This window comes from Rhinopithecus roxellana, chromosome 21 (assembly GCF_007565055.1).
Source record: "Rhinopithecus roxellana isolate Shanxi Qingling chromosome 21, ASM756505v1, whole genome shotgun sequence".
Taxonomy (NCBI): domain Eukaryota; kingdom Metazoa; phylum Chordata; class Mammalia; order Primates; family Cercopithecidae; genus Rhinopithecus; species Rhinopithecus roxellana.
In genome coordinates this window covers 10100568-10119439 of record NC_044569.1, presented here as the reverse complement: position 1 = coordinate 10119439, position 18872 = coordinate 10100568, and the positions used below count along the sequence as shown (strand labels likewise).

The window sequence follows — 18872 nt, the reverse complement described above, 5'->3', positions numbered from 1 at the left end:
GCCCGTCCATCCTGCTCCTCTCCCAGTTGCCACTCAGTCCGGTTTCAGAGCGGGAAATTGGAGGAGGAGTGATTTCTTCTTCCCTCCAGCCAGGTGGCAATTTGTTCTCCTAGTTGGCAGCAATTTGTCCTGCAGCTCTCCCATAGGACACATTACTGAAGACTTCATTCTTCACCATGGTTTCTTTATTGCCTGTGATTCATACCCATCATAAACATAATAACTTGCCAAGAGGTTTTTCTTCCATTTCCCTTATTTCCATTTCATACTTTAAAAAATTTTTACTCTAGAAAAGAAATATTCAGAAATAGTAGAGTATAATAACCATTCCTTTAATTTGAATTCACCCCACACATTTCTCTCCTGTCCTACCTTTATTCTACTTTACAGTTTTCGAGCGATGACAATTTTTCTCCCTCCAATTATTTTTCTAAACAGTATTGCAATGTTTAATAAACTGTATTTTTAGAGCAGTTTTTGTTTCACAACATAAATAAGCAGAAAATACGGAGTTCCCATATAGTTCCTGACACCCTCCTGCCAACACACACACACAGTATCCTCATTTATCGTAATCCGTGAGGCTGTATTGCCACATCATTATCACCAAAGGCTATAGTTCACATCAGGGTTCATTCTTCATATTGCACCTACTATGGGTTTTGACAACTCTGTAATGACATGCATCCTTTATTAGAGTATCATGTAAATAAGATCACAGCCCAGAACCTCCTCTGTGCTCTGCCTGTTTATCCCTCCCTTTCTGTTAACCTCTGACAATCACTAATCCTTTTACTGTCTCCATTGTCTTGCCTCTTCCAGAGTGTTATGTAGTTGGAATAATAAAATATTTGGTTGGTGCAAATGCCATAGCAGTTTCTGCCATTATGTAGCCTTTCAGATTGACATCTTTCACTTAGTGACACGCGCTTAAGTTTCCTCCATGTGTGTTCATGGCTTGGTAGCTTATTCCTTTGTAACACTGAACAATATTCCATTGTCTAAATGGACCACAGTTTAGCCATTCACCTATTGAAGGACACCTTGGTTTCTTCCAAATTGTCAGTTATGAATAAAGCTACTATGAACATCTCTATGGAAGTTTTGTGTGAGCATAAGTTTTCAAATCCTTTGGGTAAATAGCAAGGAGCATAACTGCTGGATCATATGGGAAGAGTATGTTAGTGTTGTAGGAAACCGCCAAACTGTTTTTCTTTTCTTTTTTTTTTTTTTCTTTTTTGAGATGGAGTCTCACTCTGTCACCCAGGGACAGTGCAGTGGTGCAATCTTGACTCACTGCAACCTCCGCCTCCCAAGCTCAAGCCATTCTCCTGCCTCAGCCTTCTAAGTAACAAGTAGCAGAGATGGGGTTTCACCATGTTAGCAAGGCTGGTCTCAAACTCCTGACTTCAAATGATCTGCCCACCTTTATGACTCTCCCCACGACCCTATATTGGACGGAACAAAGGAGGACGAAAGTGGGAATAGAAGACAAAGACAAAAGAGTATATTTGGAAGAAGGGGTCAGGGGGCACCTTGCTCCTAGTGAACAAGGGCCCTGAGCTTTACACAGCCCTCCATATTTATTAGGCAGAAGAGATAGCAAGGAGCTGGTGGTTGTCAGATAACTGTCAGTCGGCCATTTGGTTCACAGAAGGCTTGTGAGACTGCATTCCTCGAACTTTCGGTACTAGATGTCTCAGGAGATAACTTCAAGGAGCCCGGCACCAGGAAGTGATGGCAAACCTTTTGGCAACAGGCACATTTTGAGTTTGTCCACATCCTGCATTCATGATAAACAGTTTGCTGTTTGATCATATAGCCTCCAGTGGAATGCTGAGCTAGTCACAATCCCTTTGCCGGCTCACTACACACCTCGGCCTCCCAGAGTGCTGGGATTACAGGCGTGAGCCACTGTGCCCGGCCCAAACTGTTTTTCAAAGTGGTTATGTCCGTTTGCACTCCTGCCAACAATGAATGAGGAGTCTTGTTGCTCCACATTCTTGCCAGCAGTTGGTGATGTCAGTGTTTTTAGATTTTGGCCTTAAACAGATGTGTGTTGCTATCTTCTTCTGATTTGCATTTTCCTTATAACATATGATGCAGAGCATCTTTTTATATGGTCATTCACTATCTTTGGTGAGGCATCAGGGTCTCTGGCCCATTTTTACTTCTGTTGTTTGTGTTCTTCTTGTTCAGTTTTAAGAGTTATTTGTACATTATGGATACCAGTCCATTACCAGATGTGTCTTTACAAATATTTTCTCCAAGTGTATGGCTTCTCTCTTGACAGTGTCTTTCACAGAGCAGGAATTTTTATTTGAAAGAAGTGTATCTTACCAATTTTTTTCTCATGGATCATCCCTTTAATATTTTATCTGAAAAGTCATTGCCCTATCCAAGATCATCTTGATTTTCTCCTATGTTATTTTCTAGGAGTTTCATAGTTTTGCATTTTACATTTAGGTCTATAATCCATTTTGAGTTAATTTTTGTAAAGGGTGTAAGGCCTGTGTCTAGATTCATTTTTCTGCATGTGGATGTCTAGTTGTTCCACCACCATTCGTTGTCCATTGTAGTACCCTTGCTTCTTTGCAAGTTAATCATATTTATGTAGGTTTCTTTCTGTTCTCTCTCTTCTGTCCCAGTGATCTGTTTGTCTCTTATTTCACCAATACCACACTGTCTTGATTATTGCAGCTTTATAGTAAGTCTGGAAGTCAGGTAGTGTCAATCTTCCAGCTTTTTTCTAATCAATATTGTGTCGGCTATTCTGGGTCTTTTGCCTCTCCATATAGAATCAGTTTGTTATTAACCCTAAATACGTTTCTAGAATTTTGATTAGGATTGCACTGAATCTGTAGATCAATTTGGGAAGAATTGACATGTGGACAATATTAAATCTTCCATTTACTTAGTTCTTTGATTGCTTTCATCAGAATTTTACAGTTTTCCTCATAGTTTTTGTACATATTTGTTACATTTATGCCTAATTATTTCACTTTTGGAGATGCTAATGTAAATGGTTTTATGTTTTTAATATCAAATTATAATTGCTCATTGCTGGTATATATGAAAGTATTGACTTTTGTATATTAACCTTGTATCCTGCAATCTTGCTACTTTTGCTTGTTAGTACTAGGAGCTTATTTTATTGGTTCTTTCAGATTTTTTACACAAACAGTCATGTCATCTGTGAACAAAGACTGTTGGATTCATTCCTTCTTAACCTGTTGATGTTTTGTTTCATTTTCTTGTCTTATGTCATTAGTTACCTGAGACTTCCAAGAAAATATTGAAAAGAATTGGTGAGAGAGGACATTCTTGCCGTGATCCTGATATTTGTGGGAAAGCTTTTATTTTCGCAGCATTAAGTATAATGTTAGCTATAGCGTTTCAGTAGATCTTTTTTTTTTTTTTTTTTTTTTGAGACGGAGTCTCGCTCTGTCGCCCAGGCTGGAGTGCAGTGGCCGGATCTCAGCTCACTGCAAGCTCCGCCTCCCGGGTTTACGCCATTCTCCTGCCTCAGCCTCCCAAGTAGCTGGGACTACAGGCACCCGCCAACTCGCCCGGCTAGTTTTTTGTATTTTTTAGTAGAGACGGGGTTTCGCCGTGTTAGCCAGGATGGTCTCGATCTCCTGACCTCGCGATCCACCCGTCTCGGCCTCCCAAAGTGCTGGGATTACAGGCTTGAGCCACCGCGCCCGGCCAGATCTTTTTTTTTAATCAAGTTGAGGGGGGTTCCCCTCTATTCCTACTTTGCCAAAAACATTTATCACGACTGGGTATTGGATTTTGTCAAATCTTTTTCTCCATCTATTAATATGACCATCTGACTTTTCTTCCATAGCTTGTCAATGTGATGGATTACATTTTTTGAGTTTCAGATGTTGAACCAGCCTCCCATACCTGAAATATATTCTACTTGGTCATGGTGTATAATTACTTTGAGAAGTTGTTGGATTCAGTTTGCTATACTCTGTTGAAGATTTTTGCATCTGTTTTCATGAGAAATTATGGTTTGCAGTTTTCTATTTTTGTAATGTCTTTGGTTTTGGTATTAGGGAAATGCTGGTCTTTTAGAATGAGCTAGGAAGTATTCTCTATGTTCTGGGAGACATGGTAGAGAACTGGTATGATTGCCTTAAATATTTGGTAGAATTTAACAGTGAAACCATCTGAGCCTGGTGCTTCATGTTTTGAAAGGTTATTAATTATTCACCCAATTTTTTAATAGCTATAGGCCTACTGAGATTGTCTGTTTCTTCTTGTGTGAGTTTTGGCAGATTACACCTTTCAAGGAACTGGTCTATTTCAACCAGGTCATCAAATTTGTAGGTATAGACTTGTTCATAATATTCTTTGTTATCCTTTTAATGTCTGTGGGATCTGTAATAATGTCCCCTCTTTCATTTCTAATATGAGTAATCTGTGTCTTCTGTCTTTTTTTTTTTTTTTTTTTTTAGCCTGACTAGAGGTGCATCAATTTTACTAATCTTTCTGCCAGTTTTTGGTTTTGTTAATTATTTTTTCTATTGATTTCCTGTTTCTGTTTCATCGATTTCTGCACTAATTTTTTTTGTTTGCTTCTGCCTTCTTTAGATTTAATTTTATCTTCTTTTTTTAGATTCCTTAGGTAAGAACTTAGATTATTGGTTTTAGATGTTTCTTTTTGTCTAATATATGCATTCAGTGCTACAAATTTCACTCTAAGCACCTCTTTTGCTACATACCACAAATTTTGATAAGTTGTATTTTAATTTTCATTTAGTTCAAAATATTTTTTAAATTTCTCTTGAGATTTCTTTTTTGACCTATGTGTTATTTAAAATGCATCTTTTATCTTCCAAGTATTAGGGATCTGATCTTTCCAGCCATTTTCATGTTACCGATTTCTAATTTAATTCCATTGTGGTCTAACAGCAGACATTGTATGATTTCTGTTCTTTTTAATTTGTTAAGCTGTGTTTAATGGCTCATGATGCGGTCTATCTGGTGAATGTACCCTGCAAGCTTGAATATAATGTGTATTCTGCTGCTGGCGGATGAAGGATTCTTAAGATGTCAGTAATATCCAGTTGATTGATGGTGCTCTTGAATTCAGCCATATCCTTACTGATTTTCTGCCTGCTGAGCTGTCCATTACTGACAGAGAGGTTGAAGTCTTCAACTATAGTTGTGGATTCATCTATTTCTTGTTGCAATTCTATCACCTTTTGCCTCATATATTTGGACACTGTTATAGATGCATACACGTTAAAAAATTTTATGTCTTCTTGAAGAATTGACCCTTTTATCCTTATGTAATGCTTTTCTTTATCCCTGGTAATTGTTTTTGCTCTAAAGTCTGCTCTGTCTGAATTTAATGTAGCTTATTCCAGCTTTCATTTGATTAGTGTTAGCATGGTACATTTTTCTCCATCTATGTGTCTTTATATTTAAATACATTTATTGTAGATCATATGTAGTTGAATTGTGTGTTTTAATCTGATAATCTGCCTTTTCATTGGTTTATTTTTTTTTAGATGGGGTCTCACTATGTTGCCCAAGCTAGAGTGAATTGGTGCAATCTTGGATCACTGCAACCTCTGCCTCCTGAGCTCAAGCAATCCTCCCAGCTCAGCCTCCCGAGTCCTTGGGACTATAGGCATGCACCACCATGCCTGTTTAACTTTTGTATTTTTGGTAGAGACAGGGTTTCACCATGTTGCCCAGGGTGGTCTGGAACCCCTGAGCTCAAGCAATCCACCTGCCTCTGCTTCCCAAAGTGCTGGGATTATAGGCATGAGCCACCTAGTGCATAGCCCAACTGGTATATTTAGACTACTGACATTTAAATGATTATTGATAACACTGGATATCTTTTTTTTAATTACTGTTTTCTATTTGTTGCTCTTATTCTTTCTTTGTTCCTGTGTCTCCCACTCTTTTACTGCCTTTTTTGGTTTTAATGGAGCATTTTATATTATCCCATTTTGTCTTCTTTATTAGTTTAATGTTTTGTTACTTTTTCCAGTGGTTGCCCTAGGGTTCACATCTGTTTACAGCTAGTCCAAGTCTACTTTCAAATAAAACTGTACCACTTCACAGGTAGTGAAAGTTCTTATAATAGCAAAGTATTCCATTTTCCTCTCCTGTTCCTTATCACTGTTACCCATTTCACTTATCTATAGCTTAATCATCAGATACTTTGTTGCTATTATTATTTTGAACAAACTTCTTTCTGCTATATCAATTAAGAATTTTAAAAAATCTTTTATTTTACTTTTACTAATTCCTTCTCTCATGTTCTTCCTTTTTCTTTGTAGATCCAAGTTTCTGATCTATTATTTTTCTTCTCTCTGAAGAACTTTTTAATATTTTGTACAAGGCAGCAGGTCTACTGGCAACAGATTCCCTCAATATTTTTTTTTTTGAGACAGAGTTTTGCTTTTGTTGCCCAGGCTGCAGTGCAATGGCACGATCTCAGCGCACTGCAACCTCAGCCTTCCGGGTTCAAGCAATTCTCCTGCCTCAGCCTCCTGAGTAGCCGAGATTACAAGCATGCACCACCGTGTCTGGCTAATTGTATTTTTAGTAGAGATGGGGTTTCACCATGTTGGCCAGGCTGGTCTCGCACTCCTGACTTCAAGTTATCTGCCCACCTCGGCCTCCCAAAGTGCTAGATTACAGGCGTGAGCCACCGTGCCCGGCCCAGATTCCCTCAATTTTTATCTGAGAAAGTCTTTATTTTTCCTTCACTGTTGAGGGATAAATTCACAGGATACGGAATTCTAGGTTGGTGGCTTTTTCCTTCAACATATTGAATATTTCACTTCACTTTGTTCTTGTTTGAATGCTTTCTGAGGAGAAGTCCAATGTAATTCTTATCCTTCCTCCTCTGGAAGTCAAATGCTTTTCCCCCCTTGGATTTTTTTTTATACTTTATTTGTGATTGTCTGCAATTTGAATATGATATTACTAGGTGTAGGTTTTTTGGCATTTATCCTGTTTGGTGTTTTCTGAGCTTCCTGGATCTGTGGTTTGGTAAAATTAGAAATCAGTAATAGAAAAATAGCTGGAAAACTCCAAAATGTTTGGAAGATAAATGACATGCTTTTAACATTAGTTTGAGGAAATAGTTATTATTGCTTCAAATATTTCTTCTGTTCCTTTCTCTCTTCTCCTTCTTGTATTCCCATACCATGTAAGTTGCACCTTTTGTAGTTGTCCCATGGTTTTGGGATATTCTGATGTTTTGTGTGGTTTTGTTCTGCTTTTTGTTTGTTTGTCTTTTTTCTCTTGCTTTTCAGTTGTGGAGGTTTTTACTGAGAGAATCTTCAGGCACAGAGATTCTTTTCTCTACCATTTCCAGTCTGCTAATGAACTGTCACAGGCGTTTTCATTTCTGTTACTGTGTTTTTTGTCTCTAGCATTTCTTTTTTGGTTTTCTTAGAATTTCCATCTCTGCTTACGTTGCCTATCTGTTCTTGCATGCTGTCTACTTTGTTCATTAGACGTTAGCACTCTTAGCGTACTAATCTTGGTTGTTTTAAATTCCCACTCTGTTAATTCCAACACCTCTGCCATATCAGAGTCTGGTTGTGTTGTTTGCTGTGTCTCTTCACACTGTTTTGTGGTTTTTTTCGTGAAGCTACACATGATGTATTGAGTAACAGGAACTGTGGCAAATAGGCCTTTAGTAAAATGGTGTAAGGTGTGGGGGGAGGGGAGGCGCTCTACAGTCGTATGATTAGGTCTTAGTCTGTAGTGAACCTGTGCCTCTGGACTGTGGACTTCACAAATACTTCTCAGTATCCCTCTCCCCCACCGTTAGTTAGAATAGGTTGGCTAATGTGGGTTGGAGTTGTATTTCTTCCCCCAGGTCAGTTAGGCTCTGACAAAACTCTGGCAGGTTAGGTGCTGGTAAACATAGCTTCTCTTAAGAGCGGACTTCGTTAAGCGGAATAAACGTGCTGACGTATTTCAAAGTGTCCGCTTTCCACTGCTTCTTGCTGGCGGCCTGAGGGAATTTGTCTCAAATCTCTGAAAACCTGGTAGGGTTCCTGGAGGTAAAACTCACAAAAATGGGTGGGCCCCCTTGAAACTTATTCCCCCTGGAGTTTTTACCTCTGAGACATGTCCACACTGCGCTCCAGCAGTTGGTCAGCTACAGTTTAGGCTTTCCTGGGCAGGTTCTGGCTCTCACAGAGGTTTCTGCTCATGAAGTTCAGCTCCAGTAAGTTGTGATTCTCTGTGTTTACCTTTTGGTCTCTCCAATCTGAGGGGCAGTGGTTTGCCCTGTGACCTCAGTTCTCCAGCACATCTAAGAACATTTGTTAATTTTCAGTTTTTTCAGCTTCGGCTTACTGTTAGGAAAAAGTTGTCACTGCCAAGCTCCTTTCGTGCCAGACTAGAAACCACCAAGTCCTTTCTGTAGTTTTTTTGTGGTCTGTTTGTAGACATTGGTAAGAACCTTTAATTTATTTTAATTACTAAGGGCCTTTGAGATTCATGCAGTGCAGGTTTGGATATTGGAAATTAAAATATTTTAGGCAAACCATTTGTTGTAAATCAAAATGGAAAATAAATTTACTTGTGTCCTTACATAAGATTGCAAAGAAAATTGTTTCAACTTTAGTTTTCCTACACAAAAGACTTTATTAAGTTCACAAAGCTGATAGGGTTCCAGGTTTTCACTTGAAAAAAGTAGCATCTGAAACGCAAGGCTCAAAACAGGGAGAAAGAAAGAGAAACAAACTGTTATTTATCCACAGTCCTAACTGAGTCTCTTTCTCGATAGAACCCTTTTCAGCCATCTGTAGTTATGGACAAGGGCATATGACCTGTACAGGCGTACATTGATTTATTGTGCTTCACTTTATGGCTCTTTTGCGTGTATTGTATTTTTTATAAATTGAAAGTTTGTGGCAGCCCGCATGGAGCAGGTCTGTCAGCATCATTTCTCCTACAGCACGTGCTCACTTTCTGTCCCTGTGTCAACAGCTTTGTGTAAAGCATTGGCTAGGCACTAGTAAACTTTTTCAAAGCATATTGAATGTGGGGTGGCAGATGACGCATATTTGAAAACAATTTGGTGGCCAGGCACAGTAGCTCACACCTATAATCCCAGCACTTTGGGAGGCCGAGGCAAGAGTCAAGCACTGAGGTCGGGAGTTTGAGACCAGCCTGGCCAACATGGCGAAACCCTGCCTCTACTAAAAATACAAAAAAAAAAAAAAAAAAAAAAATTAGCTGAGTGTGGTGGCTCACACCTGTAGTCCCAAATACTTGTTAGGCTGAGGCATGAGAATTACTTGAACTTGGGAGGCGGAGACTACAGTCAGTCAAGATCGTGCCACTGCATTCCAGCCTGGGATGACAAAATGAGACTGTCTCAACAAAAATTTAAAAATTTAAATTAAAAATTAAGCAATTTGGTGATAATTATATTGTAAGTTGTAACTTCCTTCAATTCCAATACAATGGCATTTCCAAAGTGCTGTTATTGGTGAAAAACAAAACTGCCCACAAACATGCTTTATTTGGGCTAAATAGTGATTTATTTTTAAATTTGAATTATTTGACAACACGTGAAAATTAAGAGTTGATATAAAGTCTGGTCTAGTTTCTCCTGAAACTTGAAATGACTTGGACCTCCTTGGGGCATCAGTGTGCAGCAGCTGAGTTTCTATTCCCCTCCAGCTCTCCACAACCCTTTACTGTCTTACACGGGCTTCCTCCACTTACATTACTTGCCTGGTCCCAGGGAGACATTCGTGTTTGTGACATCTGCTGAAAGTAAAAAGGTGTCTAATGTGTAGGGTTAATGCATGAAGGCTTGCAGAAGACATTGAGAACTGGGTTTAGAAGGTGGTTCACAGACATAGAGTATGTTCTGTAGATATGAACTTAAAGCTGCTGTGTCTGCCTGGACCTTTGTTTGATTTAAGCATGCTCTCACAGTCTTTACGGGCTTCTTTTGTGCTTAAAGATCAGCAGTGAAGTGATTAGTGTGACATCACTGAAATTAGTTTATGCATGTGGAGGATTAGAAGGGAGAAAGATTTTTCCCAGTACCAGCATAGCTTTTACTGGCACATATATCCCTCCCAGCCACCCACACAAGAAGCACAGTACCTGTCATTTCCTAACCTTTAGGATTAGAGGAATTCAAGCAAGAAAAGGCAAAGAGGAAAACCTGGTAAAGTTCACAGTGCTTCTTTTTATAGGCAGAACAAAAAAGAATATTGAGGCAATTACTGGCATAAATCAGTCCAAAGCAATTCAAAGAAATTCAAGCAAAAAGAAGGCATTTTGCCTGAATTATAGAGCTAATGCTCTCAGTCCTCCACTTGATGTTTCTGAGGAGACCTGGCCTGAGAATGTTTTTCCAGTGATCTGGCAGATTCAAAAGTGAAGAGAAAATGTATTATTGTAAGTGCGGCTATGGAGTTGGAGTCCAGTGCTGCCTCTGTCCAGAACATGTGTTGAGAACATCCAGGCTCAACTAGCATGGCTAGCTTGGAGGAGAGAGGCTTCAGAAGGGATGATCATGATCCCCACGAGGCAAGAGAGGGGGGTGTCAGTGCCCAGAGGAGTCACGCTGGCTCACCTTTCAAAATCTTTGTAACTTTAACACTGTCAGAGATGTTATATGTGATTTTCATTTTTTCTGTTTAAAAATGTATCTTTTTTCCAACAACTTTTAGCAATAAAAAGGCAACTTATTAACGAAACCCTTCTGCCTTCAAAGTATGAAATTAAAATATTATTGTAACCACAGGCAAGAAAGCATTTGGATTATGTGTCATTTAGAAATGATAATAAAGATTATCCGTATGGTCTTATGTCGTCAGTGCCTTACATTGCATTAGCAATCACCTAATATGGGTGTGATTTTGATTATGTGGCTCATTGTAAATTCTGTATCCTAGGTTAGTCAGTGTCAAGATGATTTACTAGAAGGAGGTGCGGTTTTCTTTCGTAGATGCTGTTAGGTGCTTGGGCACAATTAGAATATTTTAGAGCATAGTATTTTTGGTATTATGGTGCTGTGGGTGTTCTTAAACATTCTCACTATATACCTTCTCCTTAAGCATCTCTAATTCTAATCTTGTCTGTCTTGGGTACATAAAACAATGTCTGGTAGCAAAATCTATAAAAATTTGTGTTATCTGTTTTTTTATGTTAGTTTCCCTTAAGGTCTTCTGGCTTTTGTACAGATGTCAGTAATTTTAGATGTTGAGTTTTTGGTGGTCAGTGAGCAGGATGCAGAGGCCAGGATTAACCTATGTCTCCAAAAGAATTAGAAATCTCTGCCTTTTTTTTCATTCTCTTCCACTGAAAGAGGGAACAATGAAGTCTTACTCCTGCTGAACTTTCCAGGGAACCCAGCAACATGACATTTTTTAACCTTCTGCTCTGTGGGGCTTGACAAAGCTTGATGGGAACTAATCTGGGTTCATTTGGGATTTGGGACAGGGTAATAGCCTTTTGAGAATTCAGTACCTTCCCTTCGATCCTCCTGCGGCCTGAGCTCTCTGAGCTTTGTAGGCTCTGTGTCAGGTTCTGCTCCCTGTATGCACATACTCCAATTGTACATTCTTGACTCCTCACCCTAGTTCTGTTCTTTAGTTTTAACAATGTGCCTTTTAGATTCATCTGTTATTTCATGTTTGCTTGGAAAATATTTACTCAGGGGAGTCTTCTCTTTGACACTGTATATGGTGATGTTGACAATGATTTCATAAAAACTTAATAACTCTAGGAGTGTAGCAATTAGCAGATTATGATTGTGTTGTACTAGAATCACTGGTCGTTTTAATCTGGCTTATAATAGGAGAAACAATGTTTTAGGCTGTGGTGTTTTATCTTTGTGGTTGTTTGGGGTTTTGTGTTTTGTTTTGTTTTGTGAGGATAGACAGTACCTGTTTTTCGTCTCTGTGTCTGCAGCCTGGCAGAGCGCTTGCCACAAATAAGGCACCATACATCCATCTCTGAATGAATAGGAGTAACTCAGTAGATGTTATTCCTCAACATCTGTCGGTATACATGCCAAAGCTCCGTACCCCATTCAAATGCATGCCTACATAATTGAATTCTTTATCCTAAGGAAACTGGCCAAGAAGCGGAAAGAGACCATGAGCAGCACCCGACAGGAGATGACTGTGATGGTGAACTCAATGGACAAGAGCTATGCCGAGCAGGGCACAAACTGCGACGAGGCGTTCTCATTCATGGACACGCACAATCTGAATGGGAGATGTAAGTGTATATGCTTCTTGGCTTTTAATACATCTCCTTGGTTTTCCAAGATTCCAGGTGGTACTAAGGGATTTCAAAAAAAGAAGTTTCCTGAAGAATTTTTATGCCATATTGGTTTCTCCAGTCATTTTCAGTGATCCTTTGTGCCACGGGTTGCTTCACAGAGATGTTCTGAAGGTGATAGGACCAGATCAGAGAGTCCAGAAAACTACAGTGAAGTTTCTGTAAAGATTTAGAGAGCAGTGACATGAGGCTTTCCTTCTTTTGTGGAAGAAGGCACCTGCTTCTCATCATCCTTCTTGTTGTTTAGATCCCATGTGTAAACTCTCCAGCTGTGGAATTACACACGGGAAGCCTGTTATAAAAACAGTTCATCAAATGGCAGTAGCAAGTTAATTGTTTATTTGTTTGGCTGACAGGTTCTGCCTTTATTATAGGGCTGTTAGTGGCAATTAATTAAACTGTATTTCAGCTTCACAAGTCTTATACTTCACACCAGGTGTGTAAACCAGCCTCAGCTACTGCCTTCCCGTACCTGTGATCCAGGTAGAAGGCATTATTTTAGGAAACTAGCAATTAGATTGATTATATCAAGCACAAAAGGAGTAGTTGCTTTGTCCCTGGTAATATTCTTGGAGACCAGAGGGAGGTTTCTCACTCTGGGGTTTAGGGCACACTTTGGCGAGCTCAAGGTCGGGGAGTTTCTTTACTGTGTGAAATCTGTGCCTCAGGCCTGAGCTGCATAACCAGGATTCTGGTCAGCATGGGGATGGAATTAAAGTGTAGCTATTCCTGTTACCAAGAAATGGTCATAATATTCATAAACGCTGGTGGGCCTTGTGGCTTTGAGGAGCACAGAAGTGGCATCTGGGGTGGGGCGACTGGGAGCAGTTTGGACAGTGTAGGCTCGTGTCCTGATACCCACTGTGGTCAGTGTGGTACTGCAGCTCCCCTCCACTCCTCTTCCAGATCACAGTGTGGTCAACACACATGCCTGTCCCTGAGCTTTGTGTTTCTCCTACACACTGCTAATTCAATCTCCGAATTCAGCCTCATATTTTTCTGCTTGTAGTGGCTGCAGTTGTCCCACTTTATCCTCCTACATCAGTTTGTACTACACGCGCACATGACCCAGTGGAGCAGGCACAGGTGCTGCTTTGGCACCAGTGGGCAGGGCAGCACTGTTGCTTTCATCCTTGGCCTTCTTTCTCTACTCTTTCCTGTCATTTTCAGTGCAGGCAGTAGAAGCTGTGGGGTCTCAGTGTACCCAAGCTCCTTCTCATTTTTTCATAGAATTCTCTCTGCTTTTGTGTAGCAGATATTATGTTTTTCATTTAAAAATACATATGTATAATTTATTCAACTGCCATAAGAAAGCAACCTATGATGCATTTGTTGTGGGCTGGAATTGGAGAAGCCCTTTTGACCACACACAGGATTAGAATGTTTGTAGTAGCAGGTATTCCTTGAAAGGGACCACACAGATACGTTCTCTTTTTCCAGTATAACTCATTAATGTTCCAAATCTTCTATTTCATGGTAAAATTCCTCAAGAATCAATTTACTTGGAATCACTCACCCCAAAAGCAAGAATCTTCTTTAGTTGTTCTAGGTGTTTGAAGTTTGAACAGCAGAGAATATTCACTTCTGGACAGGAAGTTTAATTTGGCAGTTACGTTTTTGAAAGTGAATGTGTGTGTGGAAATCCAAAAATGTTCATGTACAGAGGACTGCTACAGAGGCCAATGGAGCTTCCACAGCTGGTTGGCTATTAGACGTTATTTTTTGCCTCCCTTCAATAAAGCCAACAGAAGGAACACAGCAGTAGACTTTCCATTTTCCTCCCACTCTAAGCAATAAGATCTCATCAGTTCTTACCTGTCGGGAGCAACCCTAGAGGTAGATATCATAATACTCTCTTAATGTCTTTGAAATAAGACAGCAGTTTCTGGGGAGGAAAACTTCAGGAAAGATGTTCCTTAGACCACAAGGCTGCCAGCACCACACCTATGACAAGTATGGGTATGCATGAGATCTTTCGGGGTTAGGAGAAAGTGCTGGAAGTTGTGAAGTGAGCAGTTTTTAGAAATGAGACAAGGGGAAAAATGAAGTAGGAGAATTTAAAAATAAGCATGACCACAGTTTTGAGAGTGGGGATTAATCTCTCCAGCAAAGCAAGTATGAGTTGCACTATCTGCTTTAATATGCTGTAAAAAGGGGAGAATAGATACAGACAGTGGGAATGGGTTTGATTTTTATGCTAGAAGATGAAAGCATTTTTAAAAGATTTTAACTGGAAGGTGAAAATAAACACAGTTATTTTATATCTGCTGTGCACATCTTTACCAACCACATAAAAATGTCTGCAGATAATAAAAAGGCTTTATTCTCACTGACCCTGGCATATTTTATTGATACTCATTTTTTTCATTCTTATTTTCATCCATTGTGCCCTTTTTCCAGGCTTCTTACCATAAACATGCATTATAAGTATGATACATTTCTATTTTATAAAAGTACCTGTAAAATGGCAGGCAGCCTGAGTTCTGATCCTTATTCTGTCATGTACTGATTCTACACTTTAAAAATATAAACACAGGTAAATGCACTGTCCTAAATGGACTGCTCCTGGAGAGTTAAAATATATTAATATGTCATCAGAATAATTACCCAGTATGCACAGGGATTTGGTCATGCTTCCCATAAATATAATGGTATAATTGTGTTTTAGTGTCCTGATCAGGAACTCAGCCTCAAATAGATCATGTAACTACGTCAGAGGAGTTAAGATTTAGACTTAAGTTTAACCACCTTGAGCAACTTTCAAGTCTTCATACTTTAATAAAATTAAACTGTTTTAAAAACACTAATCAATTAATACATTTGAAGAGGATTTTTTTTTTTTTTACTTAAAAAAAACATTTATTCTACCGAGGCTCTGTCAGCCATGAAGAGAGTTTTTAAATGTCTCTTAAAAATAGGAAATATCCATTTTTAATGAAATCAGATTAATTGGATGGGATTGACTCTCCTGCTTGATAAAAGGGAGGAAGAGAAGGTGCAATAATTCAGTCTTGAATGTTTCAGAGGAATATTTTAAAGAAAAGCATTTTTGTAAGGATTTAAAAGACTAAGGAACACGCATGGAGCACCACCTTTATTTTTCAGAAAGCATTGTGGAGTGGTCTCTGCATATCCAAATATGAGCAAGGAGAGGATTTAGCAAACTATGGGAACATTGGCATTGGGAATAGTCTCCAAAAGCCATGTGTAGACACATTCTTCTACTTTTACTTGTAAAATTCAGCTTGGCCTGAGAGCAGGTTTCTATGAGCAAAGGGCAGAAGTCAAAACAGAAGTCTGATGAATTTCTCTGTCCAAAATGGTGGCTGTGGTTGTGGGCTTTCTCTTTATTTGTGGGGTAAGAAAAGTCTTTAAGTGACAGAAGGTTGCTTGTCTTCTAAAGGACACATCTGGAAATGATGATATTTCCCACATAGACATCAGTGAGTCCCGGAGTCACCCTAGCTAGCATGGAGTCACCATGGGTGGTCTCAGAGCATTGTGTGTTCAGAGTGTGTTACCTGTCTGCTGCCCCTGACCAGCCTCTCTTTTATTTACAGCTGTGTCTTCACCATCATCCTTCACAATGAAAACAAATACACTGAGCACATCGGTGCCTAATTCCTATTACCCAGGTAACAGATTTTTCCATTGTCTCCTCTCTGCTCTCTCCTCAGCAGTCAGAATCACTCCGCCCTCTCTCTGCTATCCCTGGTGCTTGAGGGGCTTACTGTGTTTGAGATGTTGTAACCCAATGCTTTTCTACAGCTTTCTATGCGGAAAATAGGGGTGGGCATTCATCAATCATTTACTGTTCTTTCTCTTTTTACTTTCTCTGCATTGACCTGCTTACGGTGTATGACAGACCCATTTGTGCCAACTGCAATTTTAGGTGAGAACATTTCCCTTTACCACAGTTTATTGCAGGAGTAATTTAGAAAGTCAGTGACCACTCTGTAGGAGATTGGAGTTTTAATTTTGTATAATGCAGTGATTATAAGCACTACATGGGGGAGGTGGGTGGCCTGGGTCATGGAGTTAAAGGAAGAAAAGACTTCTCTAAACAGTCACCATTAATAAGAGGGGTTTGCTGCATGTATTTGGGGGATGATACCAACAGCTTCAAATGAACACTCTCAGCTCCAGTATTCTCCCTTTCTGTGTTCAGAATTTAAAGTTAGGTCTGATCCCAGGGGAAAAAAACAAGGTGTCACCACTCAGCTGTGTACTTTCCAAGAGCTGAATTCTGTCTAGTGTGATAGTCATAAAAGTGAAAATAGCTTCTCATTATTTTCACTTATTGCTAAGCACTAAAAACTTCAATTTTAAAAATAGCATTTTTCTAATTATGCCAAATGTTATGCAGAAAGATGATCACAATGGAATTTTGGCCCCCTACTCATCCTCGGTGCCACTCAGGGTACCCGCCCCCCTACCAGCTTCCGAAGTGTCTGTCACACAGTGGAATTTCAAAGGAGCTGATGATCTGAACAGCAAATGACAAGATGGCACTTATAATCATACGGTTTATTATGTGTCAGATGCCACTAGGAATGAACTAAGATGTTAGCCCGGTGGGGCAGAATGCATTTAAAGTATGAAATATTCCCAGCAGGGGGTTACAGAAAAAAATCCCGTTTGTCCAATATAAGAAGGGTGAGGAGAAAAATGGCATTACCTGGCTGTGATAACCAAACAAGCATGAGCTGCTGTTGCATTTGAGACGCATAAATAACCCGAGTGTATCACGGCTGTGTTCTCTTTCAACTACTAACCTTTCCGAAAAGGAGCACAACAAAAACGACTGCAAGGTATATAACAATTCATTGTAGCAAGAGTTCCATCCTCAATTGTTCGACGTCTCCTTCCTAATGCACTTGACAAGGATTTATATCTTTGCAACATGATTTTTTCCCCCTCTGCTTCTCTTTTCTCTAAGTTGTTACGATTTTTGTATAGAAGGTAATTTTTATTTTCCTAATGGTGTTCTGTGGGCTTAAGTAAGTTTGTTGCCTATGGAAAAAATGAATTAAGAAGTTTAAGAATGGATATAAAACAGTTTTTAAATTTGGCATCATTCTGAGAGCTAACAAAGCCCACTAAACCCTCCCCCCTCACACACTTTTAATACCAATTAAAAGGGAAAGAAAACTGCATTTTATTCCTTTCATAAGTGAGGGGCACAGGCTAATCTTAGGCACCAGAACAATGTAATCTACATGGAAATGACATTTGCAGAATCTTTTGATAGGGGAAGGTTTGTGATTTCTTTATGTGCTGTGGCATTCATTCTGAGGTTCCTCTAGTAGATTTTCTGACCTTGGGGGAGCTGTGAGTGGGGGGGACTAAGATGTGCATTGTCAGAAGGAAGAAAATGTTCAGATTTCACAGCAGGATTAAGATAAGCTTATTAAACAAATATCATTCTTTAAAGTCGCTGCTTTGTTATTATGAACATTAATTACATCTTTTAAAGTTGATTAGGTTTCTTTACTGAAAGGGAATCACTTGGACAGACAATTCAAGTAGCAAAAATGATGTGCATTGTAAAAAATAAGTCACCCACATAGACCAATAACTGTTATCATGCATAGCTTATATAGATACCAAATGGCAGTACGTGGGAACTGCATTCTTTACATGTTACTTGGTGCAAATGTGAATCTACGTATTGAGTAATAAGGATTGGTGAGGTTAGCACTTGAAACCAGGGAAGAATATAAGATATATATCTACTCTGGCAGTTTTGGGGGATAGTAGCAGTTATAATTTACACAAAGACAAGAAGAAATGTTTTGCTGTGAGTCAGAGCTCGGCACAATTAAATTCTCTAGCACCTTCAGCTTCACCTTTCTCATGCTAAGGTGCCCATTACTAATGTGTAGAGCTGGAGTATATCTTTACTTCATTTGCTTGTAAAAATATAGATGATTAAATGGATGGATGGATAGCTGGCTGGCTGGCTGGCTGGCTGGATGGATAGACAGACAGACAGATACAACCTACCCTACCTCAAAAATATTGCATCCATTTCAACGTAAGGTTTTCCAGCTAGTTGGTTAAAAATTCAAGATAATTCATAAAGAATATAGGTAGAATTAATTTTCAGTTCTTAGAAAACCATCAGAACTATTAGTGAGAAGCTTTATTTCTAATGTGCTCTTCTTCATTATTTTTAATTAAAAAAAAAAAATGTTGAGGCTGGACACTATGGTGCAAGCATGTAATCCCAGCACTTTGGGAGGCCAAGGCGGGAAGATCGCTTGATGCCAGGAGTTCAAGGCCAGCCTCGACAACATAGGGAGACCCCCATCTCTTCAAAAAATAATAATCTTAAAAAGTTAGCCGGCATGGTGGAATGCATCTGTATTCCCAGCAACTCAAGAGGCTGAGGCAGGAGGATTGCTGGAGCCCAGGAGTTTGGGGCTGCAGTAAGCTATGATAGAGCCACTGCCCTCCCACCTGGATGATGGAGAAAGACCCTGCCTCTAAAAAAAAAGTAGAACAAAAAAAATTGTTCATGGGTAATTTTTAAACACATAAAGGAAATTAATGACCAATAA

At 39.3% G+C, this 18872-nt stretch overlaps 1 protein-coding gene across 3 annotated transcripts in view; it reads left to right on the top strand.

The window, feature by feature from the left end:
• The window catches only part of PTPRM (protein tyrosine phosphatase receptor type M), an 848823-nt gene that overhangs the window by 671705 nt on the left and 158246 nt on the right, over positions 1-18872 (top strand). For 2 of the 3 annotated variants that reach the window (XM_030925938.1, XM_030925936.1), the window contains exons 15-17: positions 12095-12246; positions 15870-15944; positions 16175-16201. In XM_030925938.1, coding sequence (XP_030781798.1) covers positions 12095-12246; positions 15870-15944; positions 16175-16201 — 254 coding nt within the window. The remainder of the gene's footprint in view (positions 1-12094; positions 12247-15869; positions 15945-16174; positions 16202-18872) is intronic. The other variant, XM_030925937.1, reaches the window with a different exon arrangement.